The sequence below is a fragment of the Danio rerio genome, chromosome 22, assembly GCF_049306965.1.
Source record: "Danio rerio strain Tuebingen ecotype United States chromosome 22, GRCz12tu, whole genome shotgun sequence".
NCBI lineage: Eukaryota > Metazoa > Chordata > Actinopteri > Cypriniformes > Danionidae > Danio > Danio rerio.
In genome coordinates this window covers 30316880-30344274 of record NC_133197.1, presented here as the reverse complement: position 1 = coordinate 30344274, position 27395 = coordinate 30316880, and the positions used below count along the sequence as shown (strand labels likewise).

The following is a 27395-nucleotide window of genomic DNA, read 5'->3' as shown; positions in this document are numbered from 1 at the left end:
GGCTAAAGCCTGATTTATACTTCTGCATCAAGTGACCGGCATGACCCACTGAAACGCTAGTTGGCAGTGAGGTGTTAATGTTCCTCTGTGTCGAGTTTCTTCGCTGCTGTTTTATTTTTTCTGGACACTTCCTTAATGTACAAGTGGCAACTCGCTTGTTTTAAAGCAGAAACCATAACGTGTAACAACTTTAACCATGAGGTAAACACAAAACAAAACTTTCCATCCGGAGCTCCTTCATGGGACTCCACACTCGTAAACAATTGCTCCATCGGGCTCATGCAGTTCTCGGTCCTGCCCAGACTCTTCAGTGCTACCAAGCCGACCAATCACAGAGCTTGTGCTACGCGTCGTTGCGACGTGTAGATAAATGTTTTGAGAGGTGCGCGTCAGCAACGCAGACGGCCACAGTGTAGGGCTATGCGTCAACGTGTAGGCTGCGCTGTACTATGCGCATGCACTTGAAGCCAAAGTATTGATCAGCCTTAACATTAGCATTTTCCAAAATCTCATGTTGTACCTTTAATTTCCCTTACCACCAATTTGTGGGGAACCAAGTTGTAGCCCTAAAAAGGCAACTTAACATATCCAAATAGCTGACAAACCAATGCAAACCAATGCAGTGTGTGTTATTAGCATCATAAGCATTTCAGTGGTTGACTACTGTGCCTGAATGTTAATTCAATGACTTAACATAATTATTATAAATTAAATAGTTGTCAGCCAATATGATGTTTGCTAGCTGGTAAATTGTTCAACTGCGTCAATATAGTTTATTTGTTTAAATATGAAAAGCTTTTGTATAATAAAATTGGAAACTTTTGGAAAGGGATTTCAATGTGCATGTTTTTGAAAACAATAATTTAATTGTCAGCATAATCTACAGTGCTTATACTCCTTTTTGCAGATCTATGTGAATAGGGATCACTTTGTTAATATTGTTGCCTCATTATAGTGTAAACATGACTCAAAATGTAGCAACATAAAAAATATTATAGAAATTACCCTAAATATGCTAAAATAATTGACAGTCCATTAAAATCCTGTCTTAAAGTCTCAACAAAGTGTATTTAAAGAATCAGAGGATTACTTCATCATTTACTCTCCCTCCTGTTGTTTTAAACCTTTATGTGTTTCTTTCTTCTGTTGAACACAAAATAAAATAATTTGAAGAATGATGGTTGCTGGCAAGAATGACTATGAAAGTCAATGGGTCATGAATAAATGGTAACAGAATTTAAATCTTTGGGTGAACTATACCCTTGTATATTTAAACTACAGTAAACTTTTCTTAATGAAACAGTAACCTGCACTGTTGTTGAAGCAAGTATAGATATGATAATAGTTATAGTGCCTTTAGTACTTTGTCAGCTCTGTTATATAAAATCTCAAACTTGCAACCAGCGGCTTGTCAGTATATCAAAGGTCCCTTTAATAAGAAACCAATGTGTGTTTGTGAACGTTTCTGAGATCCTCCCAGCACGTGTTGGGAACTAAATTGGACACTGGACTTGTCGCAGGAAGCTTAATTCTTCCTGGCTGAGTTCTTGCTGACACTGACACACCAGACACACGGACCATGCAGTGGCTACTTTGAGCACAGCTGTGAGAAGAGTAAGGCATGAAAGTGTGCTGTAAAGTCTACAGAGAGAGCTGTTGATTTGTGTGAATGCCTCGCTGTCAAGTAAAGTTGCGAGGGTGGCCTGTGGTTGACAGATTTAGGTAACCTTTTCATTATCTAACATTAGAAGTTGTTCTCGTCACCCTATTTAAAGTCATTCATCATTGTCTTCTTATAAAGTCTTTATAATCCTAATCTGGACTATTTCTCCATTTCCCTTTAGGCAAAGCATTGTTTCAAAGCATATAGACATCATTAGTTTTGGTAGGAATGTTATGTTGCATGATTGCAAAGTTTTTTATGTAAGTAAAGTTGTGGAAAATAGTGAGCAACCAGATTGTTTTGCTGATTTGGACACCATCTATTGGCTTTTAATCCAGTCTTTACCCAAATCTAATGTTTATATCTTTCTATCTCTCTTTTAAATACACCCACTCTTTCTTTTGGTTGGAAATCTAATAAAGTCACCAAGAGGCATTTTGAATTTTATAGTCTTTTTTCCTCTAGCTTTGTGGTTTTCGAAGAATGTCCCTGTATTGGGTTTGGCCAGGCATACTCTCTTTTTTCTAGTTCTGGAAAAGTATAGTAATGCAGTAAAGCAAGTATTGATGTTTATTTTTATAATTCGAGTTGGTGCAGTGCGGCAAGTTGAGAGGGGTTTAATGGTGTTCAAATTCCCAAGGGTCGAAAGAGGCTCAAGTGTTAACAGACCCACCTGAGAGTCTGTTCATTGTATTCTTAAGAAACTCATACAAATTCTGCCACAACAGAGACAAGTAGGACACAGGATTAAAAAAAGAAACCAAACTTCTGTTATTTATTACTGTAAAATACATACAGAGAAAAACAAATCCAGAACAATAACAACAACAAACAACAGTTTCATCTTACAAACAAATTCCATGAAAATACGGATACGCCAGAGAAACTCTGCCAAAGGATTGGCAGGGACCAAACTGTACAAAATATGGGACCCAGACAAGCTCTCCTTGAAGTATTAAGATCTTCAAGACTCTTTGAATGTGTTAACACTCAAAAAAGCTAGATTTTTTTTTACTTGTATTGTATTTCACAAGCTTGAGGGGAAAGGATTTTTAATTCTCTCTTAGGTTTCCTGAAAAAATACTTTCTCCATATACATATAAATACATTTGTGCTGTGCAAATTGCAAGTGTAAGGTCATCCTTACAGTCTAGAACCATCAAACATACCATTGAAAGACTACAGTCATGATACAAAGTATCTGAGTGAAAGTGGACATGTTTTGTGTGTGTGTGTGTGCATATGTAAGGAAAATTATCATGTTCATCCCAACCCGTTGTAAACATAGACGTGTTGTTGTCTTGAGTCCATTCTTTCTATTCTAGTGTGGGAAAACTGACTTGTAAAGCCAGTATGATGTGTTTGTAAAAACAATGTAGCTAACTATACATATCATCTGACATATCAGAGACCTAAATTAATACAGCTGCCTCTGGTTGTAGACAAATCCCAGGCTGTCCTTAAAGCGCTTAATAAAAGCCTGGCCCTTTACCACTGGAAGAAAGCCAGTGAAGAAACCACAAACTTTGATAAATAATATTACACAAAATATCAAAATAGTTTCAGGGAGCCAGCTTCCCAATATTTAAACAAGTATTTTTACCTTACTTTATGTTCATCACTTCAATGTATCTGAAGTAATTTCTCATAATGAACCATTTTTACTAGTTATTATATGATAAATAAAACGGTGAGGCATTGTTTTTATTACATATCACAGATGCACTCAATAGTATTCCCTGACTCTTTGATCCTGTACATTATTATACATGGTATGAACTTCTGTGACGTAGGCTGAGGAGTGACCAAACTCAGCATCACTGGTGGGGGAAAACAGTAAATAAAGCCTGTCATGTGACCTTAGTAGGCACCAACCCCAACCAATGAGAGTTGCTCTTCAGGGTTCCATGTGGACGCTTGCTTTAGTCCTACCATTTCCCTGGGATTGGTGTACCACACTCGTACCATGCAACATAGTTGACATGGGAGTTTCCACCTATCTGGCCGAAATGAACTGGCTCTTGTCTCATGGCCCGATAGAAGCCTGAAAATGATCAAGAAAAGAATTAGACTCTAACCCAAGTAAACATTCACCCTACTGCAAGTGATGCTAGAGGCTGCAGTTTTCAGCGTTCTTGTTTGTGTGCCTACTTAATATCTTGCAGATTGCGGGCCAAGTAGTACTTTATGGTTGCATTGGTGCCGTGACCCGGATAAAAGAGTAAGGTATAGCTGGGTGAGTGTTACAGCTAGTAAAAGCTGTATGGCTAAACCTCTCTCCCTTGATGATAGATGCTGTGCACTATTTCAACTTTGTTACTAATACTTTTTATACTTCTACAACTACTAATATGTTAATCCCAACATGCTGTGGAAGTAGCATAAGTCTGCATAAAGGCTTAAGATTTCAAGCTTAAAAAATTATGCCAAGATAAACTTTTCATACATAAGATTAATTTATGCTCAATATCAAATATTTAGAAGCAGTGCCATGCAGAGACCTTTCAAGGGATAGGGGCTCAAGGTTGAAGAGCCGGTCGGGGTCAGAAGCCACTATTGGGTGCTTGGGAGGGTGTTTACTTGCATTTTGAGGGCGGACACTTTTTCACCAAGAGAAAAAAGGGCAGGTTCTCAAGTGCCCAAAGCCTCTAACCCCCACCGCTTGCATGTGCCTGTTCATAAGTCATTTGATAGATTTATCAGGTTAACTCTTATTTGTATAGCCTTTATTTACTAATGATTTTTCCCTTTAGTAAGTTCTTCAATGCTGTGAGTTTCAGAACCCCTTTTCTATAGGGTTAGTTAAAGACAAGCTTTTTTCATGTAATCTGTTGGCGATTTAGACATTCAGAGCAATATAAATACATTTGTGTATACATTTCTTTCTTTTTGAGAATGGTATCTGGTATCTTGCCCTAAATTTTTGCCACTTGATTGCCCGTTGATGACATCATAGCACAATGTTGCCTGGCATTATTCATGATTTCATGTAGTTCCTGTACCTGGTCTGGATGGTAGCTGGTCTGCGGGAAGCTGAGTTCCCGTTCTGCCATCTAAGAATGAGTCCACAAACTGGCAGTGGTCTTCACCAAAACCGGTCTGGTCTCCAATATTGTGGAATTTGCCTGAAGAGATAAATAAAAAAAACCTTGTGATATATTCTAACACTAAAGAGACCCAAAGTATAACTTATTTCATTACTATTCAGAAGACTGACCGTTGAGAGAGTCACTCAGGTAGATCTTGTACCGCAGGGAGTTGCAGAGTTGGACACCAACAAATTTGCGGTACCATGTCCTTTTCACATACTGCTTCCCATTGCACTCAGAATAGGAGTCGGTTTTGAAAGGGAACTGTGTCCAAATGGCATCTTTACCTGAACAACATGCAGAAAAACCACAAAATGTTATTTTACTAGCTGACGAGATATTATGTTCTGGCACAGATAATGCTAAACAATGTTTCTTTCAGTGCTCTTTTTTAAAAGATCGCTGGAGTACAGACCCCATTTTTTTGTTTATACACGTGTTAGAAAAGGTCTGCTGGACATTAAGAGCCAAGGGGCTGTTCCATTAGTCTCTGTTTCCATTGGCTCCTGTCATAACCTTGTCTTACTACTGGCTTACTTTGCTCTCTAGATACGTTGTTTCATTACTCTGTCAATTTTGCCTCAAATAGACAATGTACAGAAAGAAATTGAGAGAGATTTATTTCAAGCTTGCCCAGTCTTGCAACTCGAGTGCAAGATGGTAACTGAGGCAGGAATGGAGGATGGTGTTATCCATTTGCCACTCTTGGGTAAATGTTTTGTCTGGCTGAGAACTTGGTATGGAAGAAGTGAACTCATAGGAAGTCTCCACAGCTCCTTTACCCTTTCTTTTCTTTACTTTTCTTCTACTAGGACTGCTCGTTAGATTATCCATTCATTCAACAGATAGGAATTTGTCAACTGAGAGAAACAGGGTACAAAGATGAAACACTTACCTGAAACGTTTTCGCTCACTCGAGGATCCGCTGCAAGAGAAAACAGAGCGTGAATGAGGAAATATCAGAAATTATAATTTTATTTTACAGCCACAGTCGTAGAGACTATCAAAATGATCTGTAGACCGTAGGAAAGTTACTGACACAAATCGTCCAACTCTACATTGGCTGCTCATGGGTGGGCAAGGTGCCTCGAGCGAAAAGAAAAAGTACAATAAATTCCAACAAGCAGAAAATAGTGTGCTTTTCCAGGCGATTTTGAATCTCCCTTATGAAGAGAGATCAGCTGGCATGAACTAACCTGCTGGATCTGCCAAAGCTATAGGGGAGAAACTGAACCTCCGGGGCCTTGGCGGTAAAATCTCATCATTCAGTTTTCCTCTATTTCTTTCCCGTCATCGCACATATGGACTCTCTTTCCCTCCTAGTTGTCTTTGCCCTGCTTTCCATTTTGTTGCTAGCCTCGTTCTGTTTGCAAGCCAGACAAGGTTTCAAAACTAAAGCCTCCTCCCATAAAACATGTGGATGATATGGCTCTTTATTTGTTCCTTATTTATGATATGTTGTTACTGAGCTTGTAAGACAGGGAATGTTTGGCAGTGTGACAGCACTCCAGGGGTGCATCTGCAGGCACTGATGGGGCCAAATGTTACAACAGTATGGGACATGCTGGAGTCATTATGTTAATGACGAGCAACTCATTACATGTATTTCCATGAGATAAAGGAGAGGTCACAAATATTGGCTGACTTGTGCAGACAGCAGAGCCACATAGAGAGCTATGGTAAAAATTTGTAACTCTTCCCATGGATATTTGACTTGTGTACCTAATACTAGGATTCGTTTTAGATGCAATGCCACATGGTTAAACTATGACTTAAATAAACATTGAGATTCGTCTGGTACATCACTTTCAGATTAATATCTAAATGTATATTAAAGTATGCTTATGACAAGATTAAATCTTTATCCAGCAGCTAGCTCTCTGCACCTCTCACATGGTCACCCACTGAAGCTAAGCAGAGTTGCACCTGGTCAGTACTTGGATAGGAGACCACATGGGAAAGCTAGGTTGCTGCCGGAAGTAGTGTTAGTGGGGCCAGCAGACGGGACTCAACCTGCGGTCTGTGTGAGTCCTAATGCCCCAGTATTGTGAAGGGGACTCTATATTGCTCAGTAAACGCCGTCTTTTGGATGAGATGTTAAACCGAGTTCCCAACTACGTGGTCATAAAAAAAATCACAGGATGTACTTCAAAAAAGTGTAGGAGTATAACCCTGGCATTCTGGCCAAATTTGCCCACTGGCCTATGTCCATCATGGCCTCCTAATCATCCCCATATCATAATTGGCTTCATAATTCTGTCTTAACTCTACCAATCAGCTGGTGTGTGGTGTGCGGTCTGGTGCACTATGGCTGCAGTTGCGTCATCCAGGTGGATGCTGCACACTGGTGGTGGAAGAGGAGATTCCCTCCAATGTGTAAAGCTTTTTGAGTGTTTAGAAAAGCGCTAAATAAATGTAAGGAATTATTATTATTATTATTATTATTATTATTATTATTATTATTAATTCTCTTGGAAACAAATGTTATAAGGGGCTCTGAGGTAAGAATGCCTTCAATAAAAAAAGATTTTGGTATGTCAAATGGTTTTAAAACTGTGAATGAATAATGTAATACTCATTCATTCATTCATTCATTCATTCATTCATTCATTCATTTTCTTACGGCCTAATCCCATTATTCATCAGGGGTCACCACAATGGAATGAACCTATATTTTAATCAACATATGCTTTACACAGCGGATGACCTTCCAGCTGCAACCCATTACTAGGAAACACCCATACACACTCATTCACACACACGCACAATACAGCCAATTTAGTTTATTTACTTCACCTATAGCGCATGTCTTTGGACTGGAAAACTGGAGCACCCGGAGGAAACCCATGCGAACACGAGGAGAATATGCAAACTCCTTACAGAAATGCAAACTGACCCAGCAGGGACTTGAACCAGAAACCTTCTTGCTGTAAGGCAACAGTGCTAACCACGGAGTCACCATTTTACCCATAATGTAATACTGCAAAAAGTAGTGTAATTATTAATGTTTCAATAACCCTTCTGGATAGCAAAATTTCTTGCAGTGTGAACATGGCCATAGTCATATTCATTAGTCATTAGGGTCTGCATGGACCAAATTTTATATATTTTCCTGGGGGATCATTTTCTCCAAATAACACTTTTGGTCATGTCACATGTCCAAATATTTTTTTTCAAATAATTTAGATTTTTTTAATAGAGGTTATATAAGAAAAAAGAAACAAAATTTAATTACCAGACTCTGTGCTGAAGGATACAGGTTCACTGGATGGCCCTTCACCAAGCTCATTCTTTGGCTTCACTTTGAATTCATAACTGTAATTTAAGACAGAAACAGGTGATGGGACATTAAGTTTGAATCTAATCCACAAAAAAAAACATTTAAGTTTATTATTTTCACATCAACTGACATAGCAAGGAGTCTGCTTAATCCAAAATTATTAAAATGGACTTCAGTATTGGAAACCCACTGAGTTGTTGTCAAATTTGTGCTAAATTAGGTTTTTATTTCCCTTCTTTTGATGCCTGACACTTGATATATTTATCCAGCAGAGTCTGAAGACTCAAAGTCTGTGGCCTCCTTTAATGGATCCTCCATGTGTGATGTGGAAACATTACCAAGGCCCACGTGCCTCAAGACGCAGTCCATAGGAAGCCCTGGTTTATATTGTGTCCCCAAATCTTGAGCCTATATTCAGCCTCCCTCCAAGCCAAATCACAGAGCACATGCCCAAGGCCTTGTCCAGAACTCAGGATGCATGCAATCCTAACAACAGGTATTTGACACCTACATCAACTAAAATCTCTCAAATTCAGCAGAGTGCCTTGCATAGGGTGGTTGGAATTCTGTAATAATACTGTACCTGCTCTCTGGTTTGAGGTTTTCCACAGCGGTATGTGTCTGGTTAGTTGTCAGAATGGAAACCTGTTCACCATCAGGACCTTTGGTAGTTGAGATGACCTCATACTCTTTTAAAAGGACAAAAAGACAAAGGAAATTGTTTAGGAAATAGTTTGACTTAAAGGTTAATGTTTGAAGAATTCAAGTTGAATGGCATCATTTGACAAATTGGGTTTAAGTGTTAAAGTCAGCATGAAATCGAAGTTAAGATTGTATTTTTTTCCCCATATTGTGATATCCTGAAATGAGAAAATAATGTAGTGTTGCATGATTTTGTCCTTTGAGAACCAATTTTTTATTGGAAGCTGGGCATTGCTAACAATATGGAGCAAGATTGATGAATGGATGAAGGCAGAGCAGGAATGAGATGCACCCTGATAACCCTGTCCAAAAGGCATTCAATGTGACCAGAGGTGAAGAAAAGTCATGTTGAAGGGGGGACTGACTATTATGTCATTTAATTTTATATTTATTCATCTAAAATTTTTATTAAATAATCATTAAATATGGTGAGGCCAAATACATTTTTCCAAAAAACTGAATGTCTTAATGATCAATATTGAGTGTTTGTATGGTGTTCAGTCTATAGTGAAGGTTATAGTTCGAATCATAAATGTTGAGGGTTAATGGCAAGGGTCAACACTTAGTCTTACTGATGGAAGTTAAAAAAAATAGATGGTTAGACTTGCATCACTTTGAAGTCATAAGTTAGTTTATTGTTTGCTGAGGCTTCATGTTTCAACCAGAGTTTATATCTGGTGTTTTACTGAATCAAAGTAGGAGATTACTAATTTACCAAGTCAGACCAACAGTTAGTGTTTGATCAGTCAGATGGTTAGGGACCAAGGTGAAGGGATATTGGATCCCTCTGGTCAAAGCTGGCCAATTAAAATAAAGGGTAGTCAATGGGTGATGTTTGTTGAGTCAAATGGTCAATGTGGACCTAAGTGAAAGGTTACCGTTTAATCCAGGGGTGTTCAAACTCGATCCTGAAGGGCAAGTGTGCTGCAGAGTTTGGCTTCCACCCCAATAAGACACACAAGCTTATCAAGCTCTTACTAGGTGTACTAGAAACTTTCTGGCAGGTGTGTTAAAGCAAGTTGGAGCTAAACTATGCAGGCCCTAAAGACAACCTAATCAATCACAGTTGCAGTTTAGATTTTGTGTCATACCCTAAACCCTTGACTTTGATCTCACAATATATTACATATTTTATTCCTAAGAAACAAATAGGTCAAATGATATCCATTTATTAATTTTCTTGTCGGCTTAGTCCCTTTATTAATCGGGGGTCGCCACAGCGGAATAAACTGGCAATTTATCCAGCACGTTTTTACACAGCGGATGCCCTTCCAGCCGCACACACTCATTCACACACGCTCATACACTACGGACAATTTAGCCTACCCAATTCACCTGTACCGCAGCACCCGGAGGAAACCCACGCGAACGCAGGGAGAACATGCAAACTCCACACAGAAATGCAGAGGCTCGACCCAGCGACCTTCTTGCTGTGAGACAACAGCACTAGCTACTGCACCACTGCGTCACCCGGTCTACTGATATTAAATAATGAATTTCCTACCTGTTGTCTCATTATCTGTTTTCTCCCAGTCGAGAATAATGAAGGAGGGACATCCTTCTACTGTTACAACGGTGAGGTTGGATGGTGCTGTTTTTGGAGGATTGGTGACATTTTGTTCTCCACCCTCCTCTTCGGGGAAGTAAGTTAGAGAGGTGGTGATGGAGCAAGGTTCATCTGGCTTCTTATCTGTCTTGTAGACCACATGTGGAGCTGGCCAACAACACATTCTTGATTAAAACAAGCTTCATTCACAGTGCTTGGCATGCATGTCTACAATAGATAAGAAAGTATTATTACCAATGTAGCGCTCTTTGCCCATGGCATCAACTTTAGAAGCAGGGACAGGGCTGAAACTTGAAGAGTTCTCCCAGGTCTCATACTTGGGTGCTAGGGAAATGTCAATAATTTCACAATGTGGTTAGAAACAAATTCTTTCTATCAGGATATTTACTATATGCAAATGTATGCAAGGATGTCCTAGTAGAAAATCATAAAGCATCCCATGAAGACAAACCTGTCACTGATGGAGCAGATGTTGTCTTTGGTTTGGATGGTTTGGCTGTAACAGGGGGCAACTTGGGCATCAAGATAGAAGCTTTGTCCTGGTTCACGTCTGGTTTCATATCTTTTCCTTACATAAGTGAATACATGAATGTTTTAACACACATTTAATTAACATTTCTATATTCTAATGGTGAGTTATTATAAATCACAGATAATTTCTTTGGATGTTTCCTGAGGTACATTTTAATTTGTATGTTCAATGAACTTTTCACCCACCTATTCTTTCATGCATGCCCACAACATTAGGGTTTTTAAGTGCATTATTCGGGCGTCCTGCTGAAGAACCTGGAATGATGCAAGTGAAAGAGATGGCATGAAATCATATCTACAACTCTCGTCTCCCTTCTCTTTCATCTATATTCATTAGCACATGTAAACATAGACATGGCAAGTCCAGAACAGCACCCAAAGCTCTGTAACACTGCAGCAAGAGGTCAGAGCAATCACCACACATCCTCATTTTATTCACACATCTCCCTAACAATTCCTTAACTCTTTATCAGGCAAATAATTGCATATTGTAACTTCATTGACTTTAATTACAATATCATTTGTAGTCATAAAATTAACTTGAAATGAACCCCCATTAGCACTATGGGTTTTTCCAATGAGTACCGTGTAAAGAGTTAAGATTTAATTCTCAGGAAAAACAGTGGAACACATCACTACTAACTTATGTTACAGAGTCAAACATACAGTCCTCTATAAATTTCTGTATCATTTCTGAAGATGGAACATAGGAAAAAGTAGCCTTGTTCTGAACCACAATGTAGTCAAATGAAAACAGTGATTATCAAATCATTCTCCTAATCTATTTGAGCTTGAGTCTCAGTCTAAAAATAGTTAAGCGGAGTATAATGTGTTCTGTATAATGTTAGAAATACTTCAGAGAACCTGTAATTTAGATGCTTTGCTAAATAGTAGTAGCAAATTGAGAGGTCAAGCTCATTTGAGAAGCCAATTACCAGTGAAAGAAAATACACTATTTACTTTTTGATTGCATGGATGAAGTCTAAACATTGGCACTTCAATGCCTTTCAAGTCTTGAGTTCTCAATGCCATCTTGCAGTCAAGCCAAAAGCAAACAGGCAAGAGTATGTGAACCTTCCCAGGAAAACTGATTCAATTTATACTCGAGCCACCAGTTGTGAAACCCTCACTTCATCACAGGGCATCTCAGCTCAGCTCCCTAGACCTTGCGGTATGAGTTAAAATGACAAAACTGGGTGGCAAAAAAGCTAAACTATGCAGAAAATAACTAAAGACGAACAGATGTCTTAATTTTGCAGAGAGAAAGTACTTTCCAGTGGTAGGAGATTCCTGATGTTTTGAGCGATATATAGTAAGACCGATGTGTTAGCCGACCAAAGAAAGCCTTCAACTGCACATGATCTTTACTGATATCTGTCTTTTAGTGAGTAAACCAAGAATTCAAAATAATAGATTTTATCATTTAAGTGATAGTTTTTTAGATTTGTTCCACTGTTTTTTTCTCAAGCTATATGTAATACTGTGTGACAATCACTTTACAGTCCTCATTTCGACTGTGATTGTTTTGTTTTTTTGTAGATTTTCCACTGACCCTGGCAGCAGTCATTCATCAAATAATCAAATAGTAGAAAGCATCTAACCTATCAAATAACCAGGGGCCTCATGTATCAACGCTGCGTACGCACAAAAACTTTGCTTACGCCAGGTTTCACGCTCAGAATCGCTCACGTTTGGATTTACTAATGATGAAATGAACGTGGGTTGTTCCACGCCAACTTCATGGCTGGCGTATGCACGTTTGTTGTGCATGTCTGTTTTATTTCCATTGGCGACACCTAGAGGCAGTTGTGTTAAATTGCACTCTATAAAGTGTCTTCTCAGCTGTATGAGACGGGTTCATCTGCATGTCTAGTATATAAGGTTTCTGTACCATACAGTTGACCATCCAAACATTAAAGTGCTATTTGCAGCGGTTGCCGGTTTTCCCAATGTAATCGGAGCTATCTACTGCACACACATTGCTATAAAGGCACCATCTGAGGATGAATTTGCATACGTGAATCAGAAACATTTCCATTCTATAAATGTGCAAATAAAATATGATGCACAGAATTATTAATGATTCCTACTTGTCTCCTCATGATGAAGAGAATAGGCAAAATCTGATATGTAGAGGGGAAAAAAAAGAGTAAGGGTGCTTTCACACATAAACTTTTGTTTCGGAACGTGTCTTGTTTGCCCAGTTAGCGCGGTTCGTTTGGCATATGTGAAACTGCCAATCGCTCTTGGATCCGTGCCAAATCAATCACTTGAATGAGATGGTCTCTGCTCGATTGAAACGAACTCTGGAGCGGAACAATTGCAGTGAGAAAGCAAACGATCTGAGCGCGGTTATATTACTGAGTTTTATGGATATGTAATAGACATAAGGCTATATGAAGAGAGAATTATGAGTAGGATGGGAAGTTTCGCGAGTCTCTGGATGCCCGCAAATGAGTGATCATCTCCCAGTAATCTCGTGTCTCCCTCCCGGTCCTCAAATAGGCTACGTCGCACACCCTTCTCACTCCTCCCCACCGCATCTATCCTCACTCTTCAGACACTTTGCGTGCACCTTGTCAAATACTACCAAACCACGCCCTCTCCTGACAGCTGAGCGGGACTCTGCAAAATAAACCCTGACACGCTGACCAATGTGAGAAGAGTTTACTCACACGTGACTTGTTTTAGCTCTTTTGGTCCATTTAGAAACTTTGCAGTGTGAAAGCGAACCGCTCCAAGAGCAAATAGCAACAATGTAACATTTGTAATCTCTGTTTCGGAACAACTGAATCGATTCACAGGTGTGTAAGCACCCTAAGTTCATCAGACGCTGGATTCGAACCAAGTTCATGCTAGAACGTTACAAAACATATTGCCATGCATTTATCGAGCTACGCCACTCCCAACTCTATTTTTTTCTTTTGTTATTAATTCCGGAGGACAAACTTGCAAATAAAACCATTTTTCTCCTGTCTACCTCAGAAAGCAGCAATTCCAATTCACATTCTGTTCAAAGTTTTTCTTTTTGCTTTCTTTTGCCATTGCTTTTTTGTTGGGTTTTGCCAAAGTAGAGTCATTAGCATATTCATACAGGGGAGGAGACAGGGAGGGGTTTTGCGCTCGTGCATGTTGCACTCAGTTTCACGTTCATTCAGATGTACAAAGAATTTGCGTGAGATTCGGCGTATGCAGTGTTTCATACATCTAGTTTTTTTCTGTGTTTTTTCATCTAGCTTTGTGCATATGCAATGTTTTCGTATGATTTCCACGCAAATCTTCATACATGAGGCCCCAGATGTTTAGGGGCCCTTTACATGACTCGACTTTCAGCTAGTTACAGAAATCTTTGAATATATTTCGATCATTTATTTACATCACAAAAGGATTTTAAGTTGCCAAAAAATAAAAACAGTTCATTGTTCACTTAGTGTTGCATAGTGATATTGACAACTACTGGCATGCATAATACACATTTATTTTATTTTGACAACACTGTTTCAATGGCAGTGGTAAAATGATACTGTATTTTTAAAGTATGCCAGATTTTGGAAGTTACTTCCGATACCAAGTCAAATCTTAACCAAAATTCTGTGCCAGTTGTACTAAGTACATGATTTGGGGTAGTACTTGGACTAATTAGACTCAGATAATTTTGTCAGTTAGCTAAATTCTTAAGGCTGATTTATACTTCTGCATCAAGTGATCTGCACGACCTATGGTGCTTGCCATGTGTGCAGTCGTGAGTTTACACTTCTGCATGCTGTTTGTGTTAATGCAATAACACTTCCAAAACACTAGCTGGCAGTAGGTTTTTAATATTCCTCTGTATCGAGATTCTTCGTGGGTATTTTTTTTTTTTTGAACGCAACCTTAATGTACAAGAAGCTAAAACACACTATTCAGAGGCGGGAACCAGCGGACGTGCAACTACTTTAATCATAAGCTAAACACAAAACAAAACTTTCCATCTGCAGCCTCATCATGGAACCTGATACTTGTAAACACTCGCACCATTGAGCTCGCGGCTGAAAGCACTGCTCACACTCATCACTCCTACCAAGCAGAACAATCACAGAGCTTAAACTATGCATCGTTGCAACGTGTAGTTATTTTTTTGAGAGGTGCGTGTCCGTGAGATATCTGCGGTGAACCATACTCATGCACTTGATGCAAAAGTATAAATCAGCACAGTTCATATTATAATCGCAATTCTTGTTCACAGTTTGTTCACATTGTTGGTGTAAACAGACCTTTACTAGGTCGTCTCATACAGGCATGAATTTTGCCATGCAAACTTTGTAATTTTATGTTATTTAAAACTGTTTGAGCCTTTTTTTTGTGCTACACATATAAACATTTTGCCAGACTGAAACAGACCCCATACCACATGGAAGCTCGTGACTACAATAAACATGCAAGTAGTCATGCACACAATGAACTTTAACCAGAAGCAGCTACCGTCCTCTGCAGAGGGGAGTTTCAAACATTATTGCTGAAATGCACAAATAAAAAGAGCCACAGAATGTTACGAGACAGTTTAGGACATTGCGGTGGGTCTCTGAATCTTCCAAAAGGCGTTTTTCCCCTCACAAATAAATGTCCTACAGCACCACGAGGGTTAAGAAATGAAAGAAACCAATCTGGGGAAAAGCTTTGACAATTACACCACAAAGCTCGCAGCAGCACGGAATCTGCAGAAGCTTGCAAAACAACGACAAACGTTGAAGACGACAGGCAGATTTTGCGAGCAAATGGGTTGACTGGTGAATGAGGGGACGGATGAATGGACAGACATGTGATTACAAGGAGATTATGAATGGGAAGGACACCGACATGTGCACATGGGCTGCGTCACAAACAGACTTTCTGCAGGTTAATGATGGCTAACACACACAGAGTACGAGTTGGCTCTGTTTACCCATTCTTGCTCTGGACCAGAGGGCTGGTTTGGGGAAAGAAAGTCCTTTATGGTGCTCACCGTTTGCTGTTGGGGGGAAAAGAGTGGATGTTATGGAAAAAGGGAAAGACTAAGGTAGCATTAAATAGTTTTTGCTGAGTTGCACAGCAGCTGAAAAAAACTGTGGTTTATGTAGAGGGTTATAGGTGGCTGCTCAACTGCCTGTGGGAAAGAGAGGCCATTCAAGATCAGATTAGTGCAAATGTTGGCAGTCCGTGTACCCATCGTGCTAAATCGCTCATACTTTTTTAACAGTAAAACTGTCAGGTGTGACAGTACGATGGTTGGATTGCACACACACCATATGTTTCAAAGGAGAAAATTTAGCACTGCCCCAAGACAACTGCAACCAAAATAGCTTTCTGCTGAAAGGGGAGAGTGAAAAATCATTTACTTAAGTATTTTTGACTCATAAGACCAGAAAAGAAAAGAAAAAGGTGTTGAGAAAAAAGAAAAAGCAAGAAAAATATATAGATGAAATATGGATGAGAAAAGATTTGAAAAAGAAACTGGGGTAGAGGGGTGAGAGAAATGTCTTTACCCCCATGTCTTCTTGAGGGGTCTCCAAGCCTGGGGGGAGAATGTCTCATGCCATTAGAGAAAGAGAAAGGGTTTCTGCCCAGTGATGTCTGGTTCCTGGTGGTCACTGTTAGGACTGAATTGGCAGGTTTGGATGGAAGAGAAGAGATGTCTCCCCGGATGTTCTTACCTAGATAACAAAAAATAAACAACAGCAGCCTTTGGTTATGCCTGGCAAACAAATTACTTACTAGGAGAGATACTGTACATTCATGTGAGAGATGCTGTGTGTTAAAATGCTTACAGAATACCAGATAGTTATCGGTGGGAATCTTTAGGGACTTTATTTCTTCAGGTGTGCATATAAATTTTACCAACTTTACATTTTAACCAGAATGCTCTGCATCTAAGAGGTTATGGTTCGTGGGAACTTTAGATATTCTATTTACAATTTCTAGAGCATAGTTCTCAAACTCAATTCCTGGAGGGCTGAAGCCAAATTTCAAACACAGCTGAGCCAAATAATCAAGGTGTTCAAATGAGTCACGAATACCTTCACAAGTTGGGTCAGTTGTTCTGATCAGGGTTGGAGCAAAATTGTGCAGAGCTGTAGCTGTCTAGCAATCGAGTTTGAGGCCTATGCTCTAGAGCAGGGGTGTCCACACTTGGTCCTGGAGGGCCAGTGTCCTGGAAAGTTTAGTTCCAACTCCAATCAGACACACATGACTAATCAAGCTCTTACTAGGCTTTCTAGTAACATCTTTGCTGGTGTGTTTAGGGCAGGACCGAGTTTGGAAATCCCTATTCCAGAGAAAAAATCCTGGCGATTTATTCTCCCATACCCTACAGCTAGTCATGTTTTAGGTAATGTACTATCAAAAATATTTTGGATTGTTCTTTGTGTAGATTTGGATACTGATATCTTTAACCTCTAAATGAAACCCACAATTACCAGTAAAGTGCAGCCCAAGAATCTTAAATAGCACCTCTATGTGCTCAGTTTTGTAACATAATGCTGCTTTGACTGCAAAAAAAAGTCTACTTGGTGCTCCAATCTTGGCAGAGGTCCACATTGAAGTGGGTGCTCGCTAACACCCTACTGAAAGCTAAAATAATGAATGAGATACCTTGTTGTTTCATCAACTTGACAGACACGCACATGACAGCCGTTGTTGAAATGCACATAAAATGTGTCATTTGGAACTGGGGCATAATCTTTAATCAAAATGGCATGGCATGATCTTTGTTTCAAAAACCGTATGGGATTGGTTTCACACATAACACAGCCGCCATGTTAAGTACATTTTGGAATACCTACAATGTCTAAAAATACTGTTTATGTAGGCAAATTTCAAGGTTTGGAAAAGAGACATAATTATTTACATTAAGACTAGATGATACAACAGTGGTGTCTATGCTTTGATTCTTGCAATACTAAATCTGATGTGGTGGTAATGGCAGTAAAGTGCAGCAGTGCATTCCTGTGAAGACAAAACATGGTGTAGGGGAGGACACAGGAAAGCTGTGATTTCAGACAATAACACAGACATGATATACGCCAGTGGGACAGTTGTGATAGTTCGCCTGACAGAGCAAATAAATGAGAGGATTATGTGAACTGATGTCACTGTTTTTTGCTGTTTTTACTGGCCGTCTCACTCATACACACTACAGACAGCTCTTCCTGTAATCCATTGAGCTCCAGTGTGAAATAATGTCTGTTTGTGGCTGAAGTTACAGAATTACTGCATTTGATTGAAATGCGGTTTGAACGTCCATTAATTTCCTGTGTATCACTTTTCTCCATAGCCACCCCAAAAAGAACTGCATAAAGCTTTGAAGTCTGATATTCTGGTGTTTAGTCTAAGTTTTAATGGTAGAATGTGTAGCCAAAAGTTGAATAATAAATGCCAACATAAAATACCCAATTATCTGTGTGAATTGCTAAAGCAGTACATTATTTTCTCATTATCTGTCAACCATCAGATGAAAATAGTATTTGTTTAATGAACTCTGAACGTAAGCAGGAAAACCAAAGGAGGAATTACCAGAGGAACCATGTGGCATCTGAGTGGCACTAGGTGCCTTGTTTTGAGGATGTCCATGTAGGGGTGCCCGGGTACTGCTGGTAAGGGATTGGGGAGTTGGGGAAGCTGAAGAACGAAAGGGTTTAGTGGGTAGGAGTTGGGGAAGGATGCGGGGGATCTCCACCAGCTGAGAGGAGTCATTTCTAACATGACTGTCTGTATCTGTTTAAGAAAAAGGAGCAGATGAGCCTCAATGCTGGAAAAAAACAACAAGTCATTCCAGCTCAAGGTGGTCTAGTTGGTCAACAATTTTGAAAAAAAAAAAGATCCAGCTCAATAGCTTGGCCAAAATAGTCTAGCAGCTCAAACCAGGTTAAAAGACCTTGGGATGTATTACAGAAATATTCTAGCTTGGATATAGCTTGGCCAAATAGTCTAGCAGCTCAAACAAGGTTAACAAACCTGGGGGTGTATTATAGAAATATCCTAACATTTAAATATTTTGTTTAGAAAGCATGCAATCAGGACTACTTTTATTACAAAGGCTAATACAGAACAGTGTTTCCTAAGTGTGTTTTCCTATCTTAACTAAAGATAGGACAGTGGTATAACAGAAACATTCTACCTTTTTAAAAGAGCACAAAAAACTGTCTTAACTTTTGGACAATCTTACGGCTAACTTCACAATTATTTAAAATCCAACGTAAAAAAATGCTGTCCAACAATTGCATTACATATATTAATTATTTAAATGAAGAATGAACAAAGACGTTTAATTGTGAAAAGACTCTTGGAGAACCCTGAGAATGTTACATTTTCAAAAATAGCATCAACTTTGCATTTCTACAGCAGTGAAAATATAAACTTGTCAGTTTTGTTAATCCATATTTAGGCTAACTCATTAGCAGCTCACTTGGTGTTGGTTGACCTGAAAATAGATTGTCGAATTTGATGAGATTTCCTATTAAGATTTAAGCATCATATCTAAAGACCTAAGATAAGAAACTTTCTTTAATACACCCCCTTCCTGCAGAGACCCACTAGATGGTAGAACGGTTGATAGACCAGTTTGAACCACCGAAAGCTGATTTTGCCTAATTTTCCAGCATGGCTGACTATTGAGACCCTCATTAGAGTAAAATTTGTTAGGAATATTTGGTGGTGCTTTGCCTTGACCTTTAAAACATTTGTAACATTACTCAGTTTTATTCCATCAAGGCATAATCGTACGGATGCTCAATTGCCTGTTACTGATATTGACCATTTGTCTTGATGGTCTTGTCAAGGGATTAAGAATAAACTCATTGACTTTTGGTCTCATAATCAGTTTGGCTTCAAGTGGAAAAACACAGAGTGTGTTGTACTGTTATCTTATCCAGAGTTCAGAGACAGAGGAAGACAGGAAAGGAGGTGAGACTCCCAGAATTCTGCCTTTCCCTGCTAGAACTAAAAACACAGGATTGTCTCTTTCTCAACATGCAGTGACTTCATGCAGACTGAATAAAGGCCAGCGATTCAAGATGCAAAAAAACTCAGAATATGAGTTGAAGGATCGATGAGGTCAAAGAAGAAGGTGATTTAGAAGCTTGAAAGATGAAAAATAAGGACAAACTACTACAATTACAGTAGTAAAAGTTTTTTTCCTTCATGGTTGACTACCTACGAAAAACTAGTTTATAAAAATGTAATGATATTTTTCTATAAAAAAAAGTATGTCTAAATTTTCTCCTAAAAGGCTACAGTCCTGCAAAGCTCCAATCTAAATTAAATACACCTGAATCTACAGGTAGTCAAGCCATTTACTCTCACTAGCAACTACCAAAAAGCTGGAGAAGCCAATTACCGCAGAACATTGGTCTTTCAAGAGCAGGCTTGGACAACCCTGTTGTTTAGTATCTGCAGAACTGCAGTCCGGTACAATCGTTTGACATTATGTGTTGTAATTATTTGTGAATATACTAGCAATTTCTGTGTGTAAGCTTGTGTTTACATGTTTTTTTTTTGTTTTGTTTTTTTGGGGAATATGCACAGTGCCAAAGTAAGAGACAGAAAAAGACTGACAGATATAAAGACATTGAGTTCCATGTATGGCAACAGTAATAAGACAGATGGGAAACTGAAGAAACCAAACATTTATAACAGTTATGATGTGATTGACAGGTGATGACATGACAGGGGACTGAATGGGCAGAGATGAGAATGACAGGGAGAAAGCTGATTGGTTGACACAGAGTCTGACTGGTGCTGATGGGTGGAGCGTGAGCAGGCCTAGAGAGATTGTGCCAATGCGTGACCATGCGTGACCACAAAGGGGCTTTTACTTCATAGCACCCTGGGTAAACTTACACTTACACTTCCTCCTCACTGTGGAGGCGACCCATCAGGAATCCTCATCATGGTGGGATCTGGACTTTCTAACTCGATTTTCTTACAAGGCATGCCAGCATGCAGCCAATCATAACAGCGGATGTCTTTAATCCCCGCCCACGCCCAGCAAAGCGATTACCAAATGGCTGCTCATAAGCAGAGCTATTTAGAACAAAACTTCTCTCGATTACCCAATGGGAGCTGAGGCCATTTTGGCTCATTGGCTCTTGGAGCAGCCACAGTTCCTTGCTGGCCCATTGGAGGCGCTGTGGGAAATAATGGAATGTTTCGTAAATGGAAAAAAATAAGGGGATAGAAAAAGTGAGCAGGCATCCCCAACAAGGCTCTTGAGAGGGAGAGAGTATTAAATATCTTTACTGTGAGCATGACTTCAAATGCCAGTTTTAAGTGAATGACTGGAATATAGCCAATTCCTGTATAAAAGAAGAGTGTAACTGAAAGAGTGAGAAGGAAAATTACCAAAAGATGTCTTGGGACCTCCAAAAATGCCTGTGTTTTTGGATGGCACTGGGTGGCTTATGTTGTTGGGAACTACAGTGCAAAGATTGCGAAGGAAGAGACCAACAGAAAACATGTTCAAATTGAGAAAAGATTGAATGAATTTTGAAGTTGCATTGAAACATATATTAAAGAAAAGACTTTCCCCAGAAATTAACAGATCTGTCATGACTTACTCTTACTTTTGCAAGAAAAAAACTAGTGTACAACAACTAGAATTTCCAGGGTTATAAAAATGTCTGCCAATGCTCAAAAATAAATCAAATCAAGTGGGCTAAAAATATTTTGTGGCCTTTTAACAGCCACAAACTATTTGCCATCAATCCACCCACTGATTTAAGCATACTGATACAAACACATGATCATAATAGTCCATGTTATAAGAAAATTCACCAAAACAAGATATTCAAAACTTTTAAAAAACATAATAAAAAACAACAAAAAATATGAGTAAATGATGACAGATGCATGCATGTATTATTTAATAACGGATGGGGTCATTTTTTAAAAGTAGCAGTTGATGATCTTACCAGGTCGAAGTGGGAACGGGCTGTGAGGTCCACCCTGTAAAGAGAGGGTTTATACACTTATTTTTTTTTCTGAACTCTAAGTGTAGAGTGAAAGAACACAGAACAGCTTTCGGCCCTCATATCATGTAAAAGATCTCTATAATCAGGGACTCTCCACCGTGTCTAAAGTGTTCCTGAAATGTCCTGACAGGCATCTATTATTTCCAGCCTCCACCAGGAATATTGAATCCCCTACATACATACACATGCCAACCTCTGGATTCTCGACTCAAGAGATTAAGGATATGTGAGAAAGAGATTGCTCACAGGCAAAGTTCTGTACATCTATGACAGATCATAAATAGACCAGCATGGACAAGGAGGCAGTCTTGGATAAGCGTGTTGGGCATGTAGAAGAATGGACACGAATGGTGTGAAAAGTAAAAATGAAGTGCTAGAAAGATATTAAAGTCATTTATATTGTCTTTTTAATAACTAGTAACATCAATGAGGTTGCAACAGATGTTCGTAGTGCTTAAGTGTGTTGCTATGTGGTTCTAAAGTGGTAATCAGGACATTACAATTTCATGGTTGTCCTGGTTGGTTTTCAAGGTGTTTCTTTGCATTTTTAGTTATGCTGTCGGTGTGAATGAGGCTTGTCAAGGCTTTACTTAACTTCTTACTAGTTATCGCAACCCTAACCTGATTTCACCAAGTAAACATGTTCGTGGATCAACATCTATGTTGATGCTGAAACAATGTTCCATTTAGCCAATCAGAATTAAGTGATACGTTTACAGTTTATGTTAAGTTTAGGCTTATGGTTTATGCATTTCTACAAGAGTGTTATACAACTATTATTCCCCTCTGATTTTGGGAATAATTTTCAGTTATGTTTGGGTTTAGGGGTAGGGAATAGGTATGGATTACGTTTTCGAACAAAAATGACCTTCCAGGATCAACATAGATGTTAATCCAGGATGGTGTAGTACTTGGCAAAATCATGACCTGCTTATCGCAATGGTTACTAGGATGTTCTCTTTGATTATCAGGATGTCACTATACAGTTACTAAGGTGTTTTGTGTAGTTATCAGAACATTGCTATGCAGTTACTAGGGTGTTTGGTCATGATCACAGTATGCTATGCAGTATGTAGGGTGCCCTTGGTGGTTATTACAGCACTGGCTATGCAGTTACTTTGACATTCATAAATGTTATTACAGCAGTTACTTTTGTCACTTGTTCTAAGTGGTTACCAGATTATTGATAAGTGCTTAGGTATTGTTAGACTGGGCATTTAATGGGATATCAGATCATTGGTGTGTGGTAAGTAGGGTGATTTTTGGGGTTGTCACGAGGGCTGCACAATTATGAAAGAATTCATGACCATGGTTTTAGTGGTCAGTACTGTAATCTTGATTTTTTTTATGATTATGAGTGGTCAAATGACCAGAACGTTTTTGAGTGATATATGGTTGTTTAGGGTTGGTATCGGGGTATACGTACTATGGTCACTAGGGTGTTATAAGATGGATGCCAGGTAGTTACTTAACCTGACCTGTTAGTTACTTATTATTTTGTAACCAGAACAAGTGTTTTGTTTGTGGTCCCAAAGCCAAATTATGTTGTGTCAGAATGCAAAAATGGTTTAAAATAAATCAGAAAGCACTACAAGTTGTGTAGAACATGGTTTTGCCTACGGGAATAAAGCCATTAGCCATTAAGCTGAGATGAAACCAAAATATAGTACTCACCAAAGGTTTCGCAATTGGTCTGTTGTGCTTGTAGTTTATCTGCATGATTTTATCTAAAAAAAATAAGAGCAATACAAGTTAGAACTGCTCATCTTTTGCTTTTTACCCCCAAAAAACTTTAAAGTGATGTTTAGGGCATCTGTTACCTCCCATGTTGGTGTTGTGGATCACTGGCTTACTCCACATTCCACTTCGGTCATCTTTGTTGGGTCGGACACCAAATTCATAGGGTGTGTTGGGCTTGAGGTTGTCAATCACGGTATCAGAGGTGGAGCAGGTCTGGTAGATCCACTTCCTGTTTCTTTCTCTGTAGCGTATGGTGTAGTGCCTGGTTCAAAGACAATAATAGCATCTAATAAACAAAAGACTCCAGACTCGAGACCCTGGATTTAGCTAATTATAAGAAATCATCTGGTTTTAGATTAGAAGTAAACTGGCTTCCCCTCACTATTACAGCAGTCAGGTGTTGAAAAGAGAGGCTGATGTTAGCTTTATTAAGAGCACTGGTACATGACTTTAGCTCCCAACTGTTTTGGTGCAGGTCAACATTTCCAATGTCCTTTCCAAAAGTCTCCCTTTAATGGAGGGAAAAAAAAATCACATACTTTTGTATATGAAAACCAGAGTGAGTTAGAGACTCATGTCAGTGCGTCCCAACAGTGCCTGTATCCTCAAAAAGCATTTAAACATGTAGACTCACACCACACCTGCAATGGCAGGGATCCATATCCCACACATTTTTTTCGTCTGTGTAGAAAAAAACATTGCGCTCATTGAATGGCTCTCTCGGTTACGCATCATAAATCCAGCCTCCTGTCAGTGCAGTGAGAATATTGAATAAAAACCTGCACTGCAATGTTTCTGAGGACTGGACCCCTAAATATTGGAGACAGGGTGCCATGATATTTCATTATCTTTTTTTCCCCAGTTTTTTTTCCAGGCTAAGTGGTCCCTAAATATGAAGTAAAGTAAATTAAGTCTTCCTCAGGGATTCAGGGCACTCATATGGAACATGTTGGTGGAGGAAAAAGTAAAATCCAGATGTTGTGTGTGTAACTCACCCTTCCTCCAAGCAGTCGTTCATGATGTTTCCCTCATAGGGTGTCTTTAAGTAGGTTCCCCAGGATAAAAGCACAGATGTTGGTGTGACAGAATCAATCACCAGGTGAAGAGGTTTCTCCAGGTTCACTTTACCTGTTTCAAACCCAGAGTTATTAATATTTAACAGAGCAATATGAGTTTTTAAGAGGTTTTCAAGCGTACCCATTGGTTTAATAGTACATCTGTTGTGCGTTTTCCACTAAATATACAATCGTCTCCAGCAATAGTTTCACAGTATTTTTTTATTTGTAAGCCATTGCCAAATTCTTCTTATTTTTAAATTAATTTTCCATGTTACCTGTGCAGTGCTTCTTAACATCATTGGTTGGCATTGGCTGAACAGCCACAAGGTACTTAGGCTCGGCATCTGTGAAGAAAAGCAACTCAGCTCATTCAAGGGTTCAAACACTTTTTGAGATCTCAGATTTCTCTTGCGAGTGCTATTCGCACCTGCTGTTCTTGTGTAAATACACCAAAGGCTGCTGTCAACTGACTAAATGACTGACTGACCGATTGACTGACCCACTCTCCTCTTTCCTTAAACCCAACCAATAGTGTTTTCAAAAGCACAGATTTCATTCTTTTTTGGCTTCTGTTTTTGTCTTACCCTCATTCTGGAAACATTTTTCACCGTACTTGAACTCTGGCATCGTGATCAACTCCACTCTGCATCTAAAGCCCGTCAACGTACATGGCGAGCTAACTGGACAAACTGGTAATAGTGGGAAGGCCGTCCAAACGGATCGCTGGTAAACGGCATCATACTGCCCCTTAATCATACTGTTCATTTAAAAGACGAAATGCAGCAATATGTACTTCTGCATACATAATTTGCAAGCTCCAGAAATCTATATAGGGCTATGTTTTCAGAAAGAAGTAATTTCAAAGCCTGAAAACGCAATAATTGTTTCTCTCTTATAAATATATGGCGTGTCAAAATTAATTGTTTCTTCTGTGAACCGCGGTGCAGACGCATCAGTTTAGTAATAATCATAACCAGTTATTATGTACTGACGTAATTTATCTCCTATGCGCTCTGTCGCGAGGGAGGTGAGCGCGAGTATTTACAACACTCAGCCAACTAAGGGGCGGCCCGTGGCATAGGCACCATAGGCAAATGCTAAGGGCGCTGTATATTCAGGGGGGTGCCAGAAATGAGCGCAGTTCAGTTGGTTTTGTTTTCCATATTCCCGACACACATTCAGTTATAGACGGCAATAACTCAAAAACCTCTTACCCTAAAAAGATCAAAAGTGTGTTTCCTACAAAAAGACAAAGCTGATTATGTTTCACAGCTGTCTTTTTTTTTCTCTCGACATTACGAGCACTGCTCCGTTTGAGCCCTCGCATTATGTGTTTAGCCGGGAGAGCTCGCGCTGAGAGGAACTCTCGGTAAGGGATCGTCGGAAAAGTGCTTCTTTTTTTCGTTTTTTTTTTTTTTTTTTTTTTTTTTCTGCTCAGCGTGAGCTCTTCCTGTTGCAAGGGCTTAAGTGTGTGTGTGCGTGTGTGTGTGTGTGTGTGTTTGTTTATTTGTTTGGTGCTGTCTATGTTTGTGTATGTTTTTGAATGAGAGACAGTGTGGTGCTGTGTGTCTGTGTGTATATACAGACAGCTTGTTATAGCCTCCCCTCTAAAATATAACACTGTATATAGAAAGCATCATCAATGCACCGTGATGCACCGAGATATTAAATTGAACCGAATCTAAGGCATGATAATTGTAACCGAATTGTGAGACCAGTATTGGTTCACACCTCTAATATATATATATATATATATGTGTGTGTGTGTGTGTGTGTGTGTGTGTGTGTGTGTGTGTGTGTGTGTGTGTGTGTGTGTGTGTGTGTGTGTGTGTAATTTGTAAACAAAACAGTTTGTGTTTTTGTGTTTTTCTTGCCAAATACATCTCACATTCTCTCATTCATGCCATGCGTTGATAATTTTTAGCTCATTTGCATTGACTTTCAATGTAATTTACTTGCATGAATACTTATTTCTGTGTTTGTTGTGAACCTAATAAAAACAGATAAATGTGGTGAGAATAGATTAATATATTAAATACATATTTAAAAATATATTAAAGACATTTACATGCTTACAAAAACTATAAAGTGTAATATTAAGTGTAATTTTTTTTTTGAAAATGGTATAAAGGTAATGCATTATTAGATGCAGATTTATTCTAGATCATAGGTCTTAAACCAGTTTTGTTCCCACCCTATCAAACACAGCTAAACCAAATAATTTTTTATGTTCAAGAGCCATGGACACCTTCATTAGTTGGATCAGCTGTGTTTGATCAGGGTTGGAGCAAAATTTTGAGTTTGAGACCTATGATCTAGATCCTCATTGCTCTTATTCATTCACAACTCCAAAAGATTGCTGGACTATTGTTTGGTAAAATGTCGAATTGTTTAATGTGAAACTTTTCACACAGTTTATATCTTTGTGATGACAGCGGTTTACTAAACATCCGTGTTTCCAATGTAACAGTATTAAACAGTATGTTTGCCAGAAATTGATTTGTTAGCAGTGATAAGTTTGCTTTATGCCTTTATAACAGTTATGAATATGTAGACAGGGAACTTATTTAGACAGAAAGCCCATTAGGATGATACAAAATGTGCCATTAGCAAAGTCGGCAACTGTCTGGACAGTTATAAGTGTTTGTGCGTTTGGCATGTCATTTTGGGAAGAGGCCAATAATACGCCTTAGCCTTTTAGGCCATCTGTTGTGCACGTGTATCGCATTGAATCCTCTGCACACACAGTAAATTCAAAAGCAGTGATCCTTTAGCTGTTGGCC

General features: G+C 39.0%; 1 protein-coding gene across 19 annotated transcripts in view; it reads right to left on the bottom strand.

Moving 5' to 3' along the window:
• Positions 1-2410: 2410 nt before the first annotated feature.
• abi3bpb (ABI family, member 3 (NESH) binding protein b) overlaps positions 2411-27395 on the bottom strand; it is a 36336-nt gene continuing 11351 nt past the window's right edge. The window contains exons 3-22 of one of the 19 annotated variants that reach the window (XM_073936192.1): positions 24888-24956; positions 24550-24682; positions 23635-23816; positions 23489-23541; positions 21755-21788; positions 21186-21257; positions 20897-20971; positions 18360-18560; positions 16334-16501; positions 15754-15819; positions 11019-11087; positions 10753-10869; positions 10536-10625; positions 10239-10448; positions 8616-8721; positions 7988-8067; positions 5648-5677; positions 4881-5039; positions 4666-4788; positions 2411-3707 (exon numbers count right to left, since the gene is read on the bottom strand). In XM_073936192.1, the coding sequence (XP_073792293.1) occupies positions 3592-3707; positions 4666-4788; positions 4881-5039; positions 5648-5677; positions 7988-8067; positions 8616-8721; positions 10239-10448; positions 10536-10625; positions 10753-10869; positions 11019-11087; positions 15754-15819; positions 16334-16501; positions 18360-18560; positions 20897-20971; positions 21186-21257; positions 21755-21788; positions 23489-23541; positions 23635-23816; positions 24550-24682; positions 24888-24956 (2153 nt within the window). In that variant the 3' untranslated portion in view covers positions 2411-3591. 19 annotated transcript variants of the gene reach the window in all.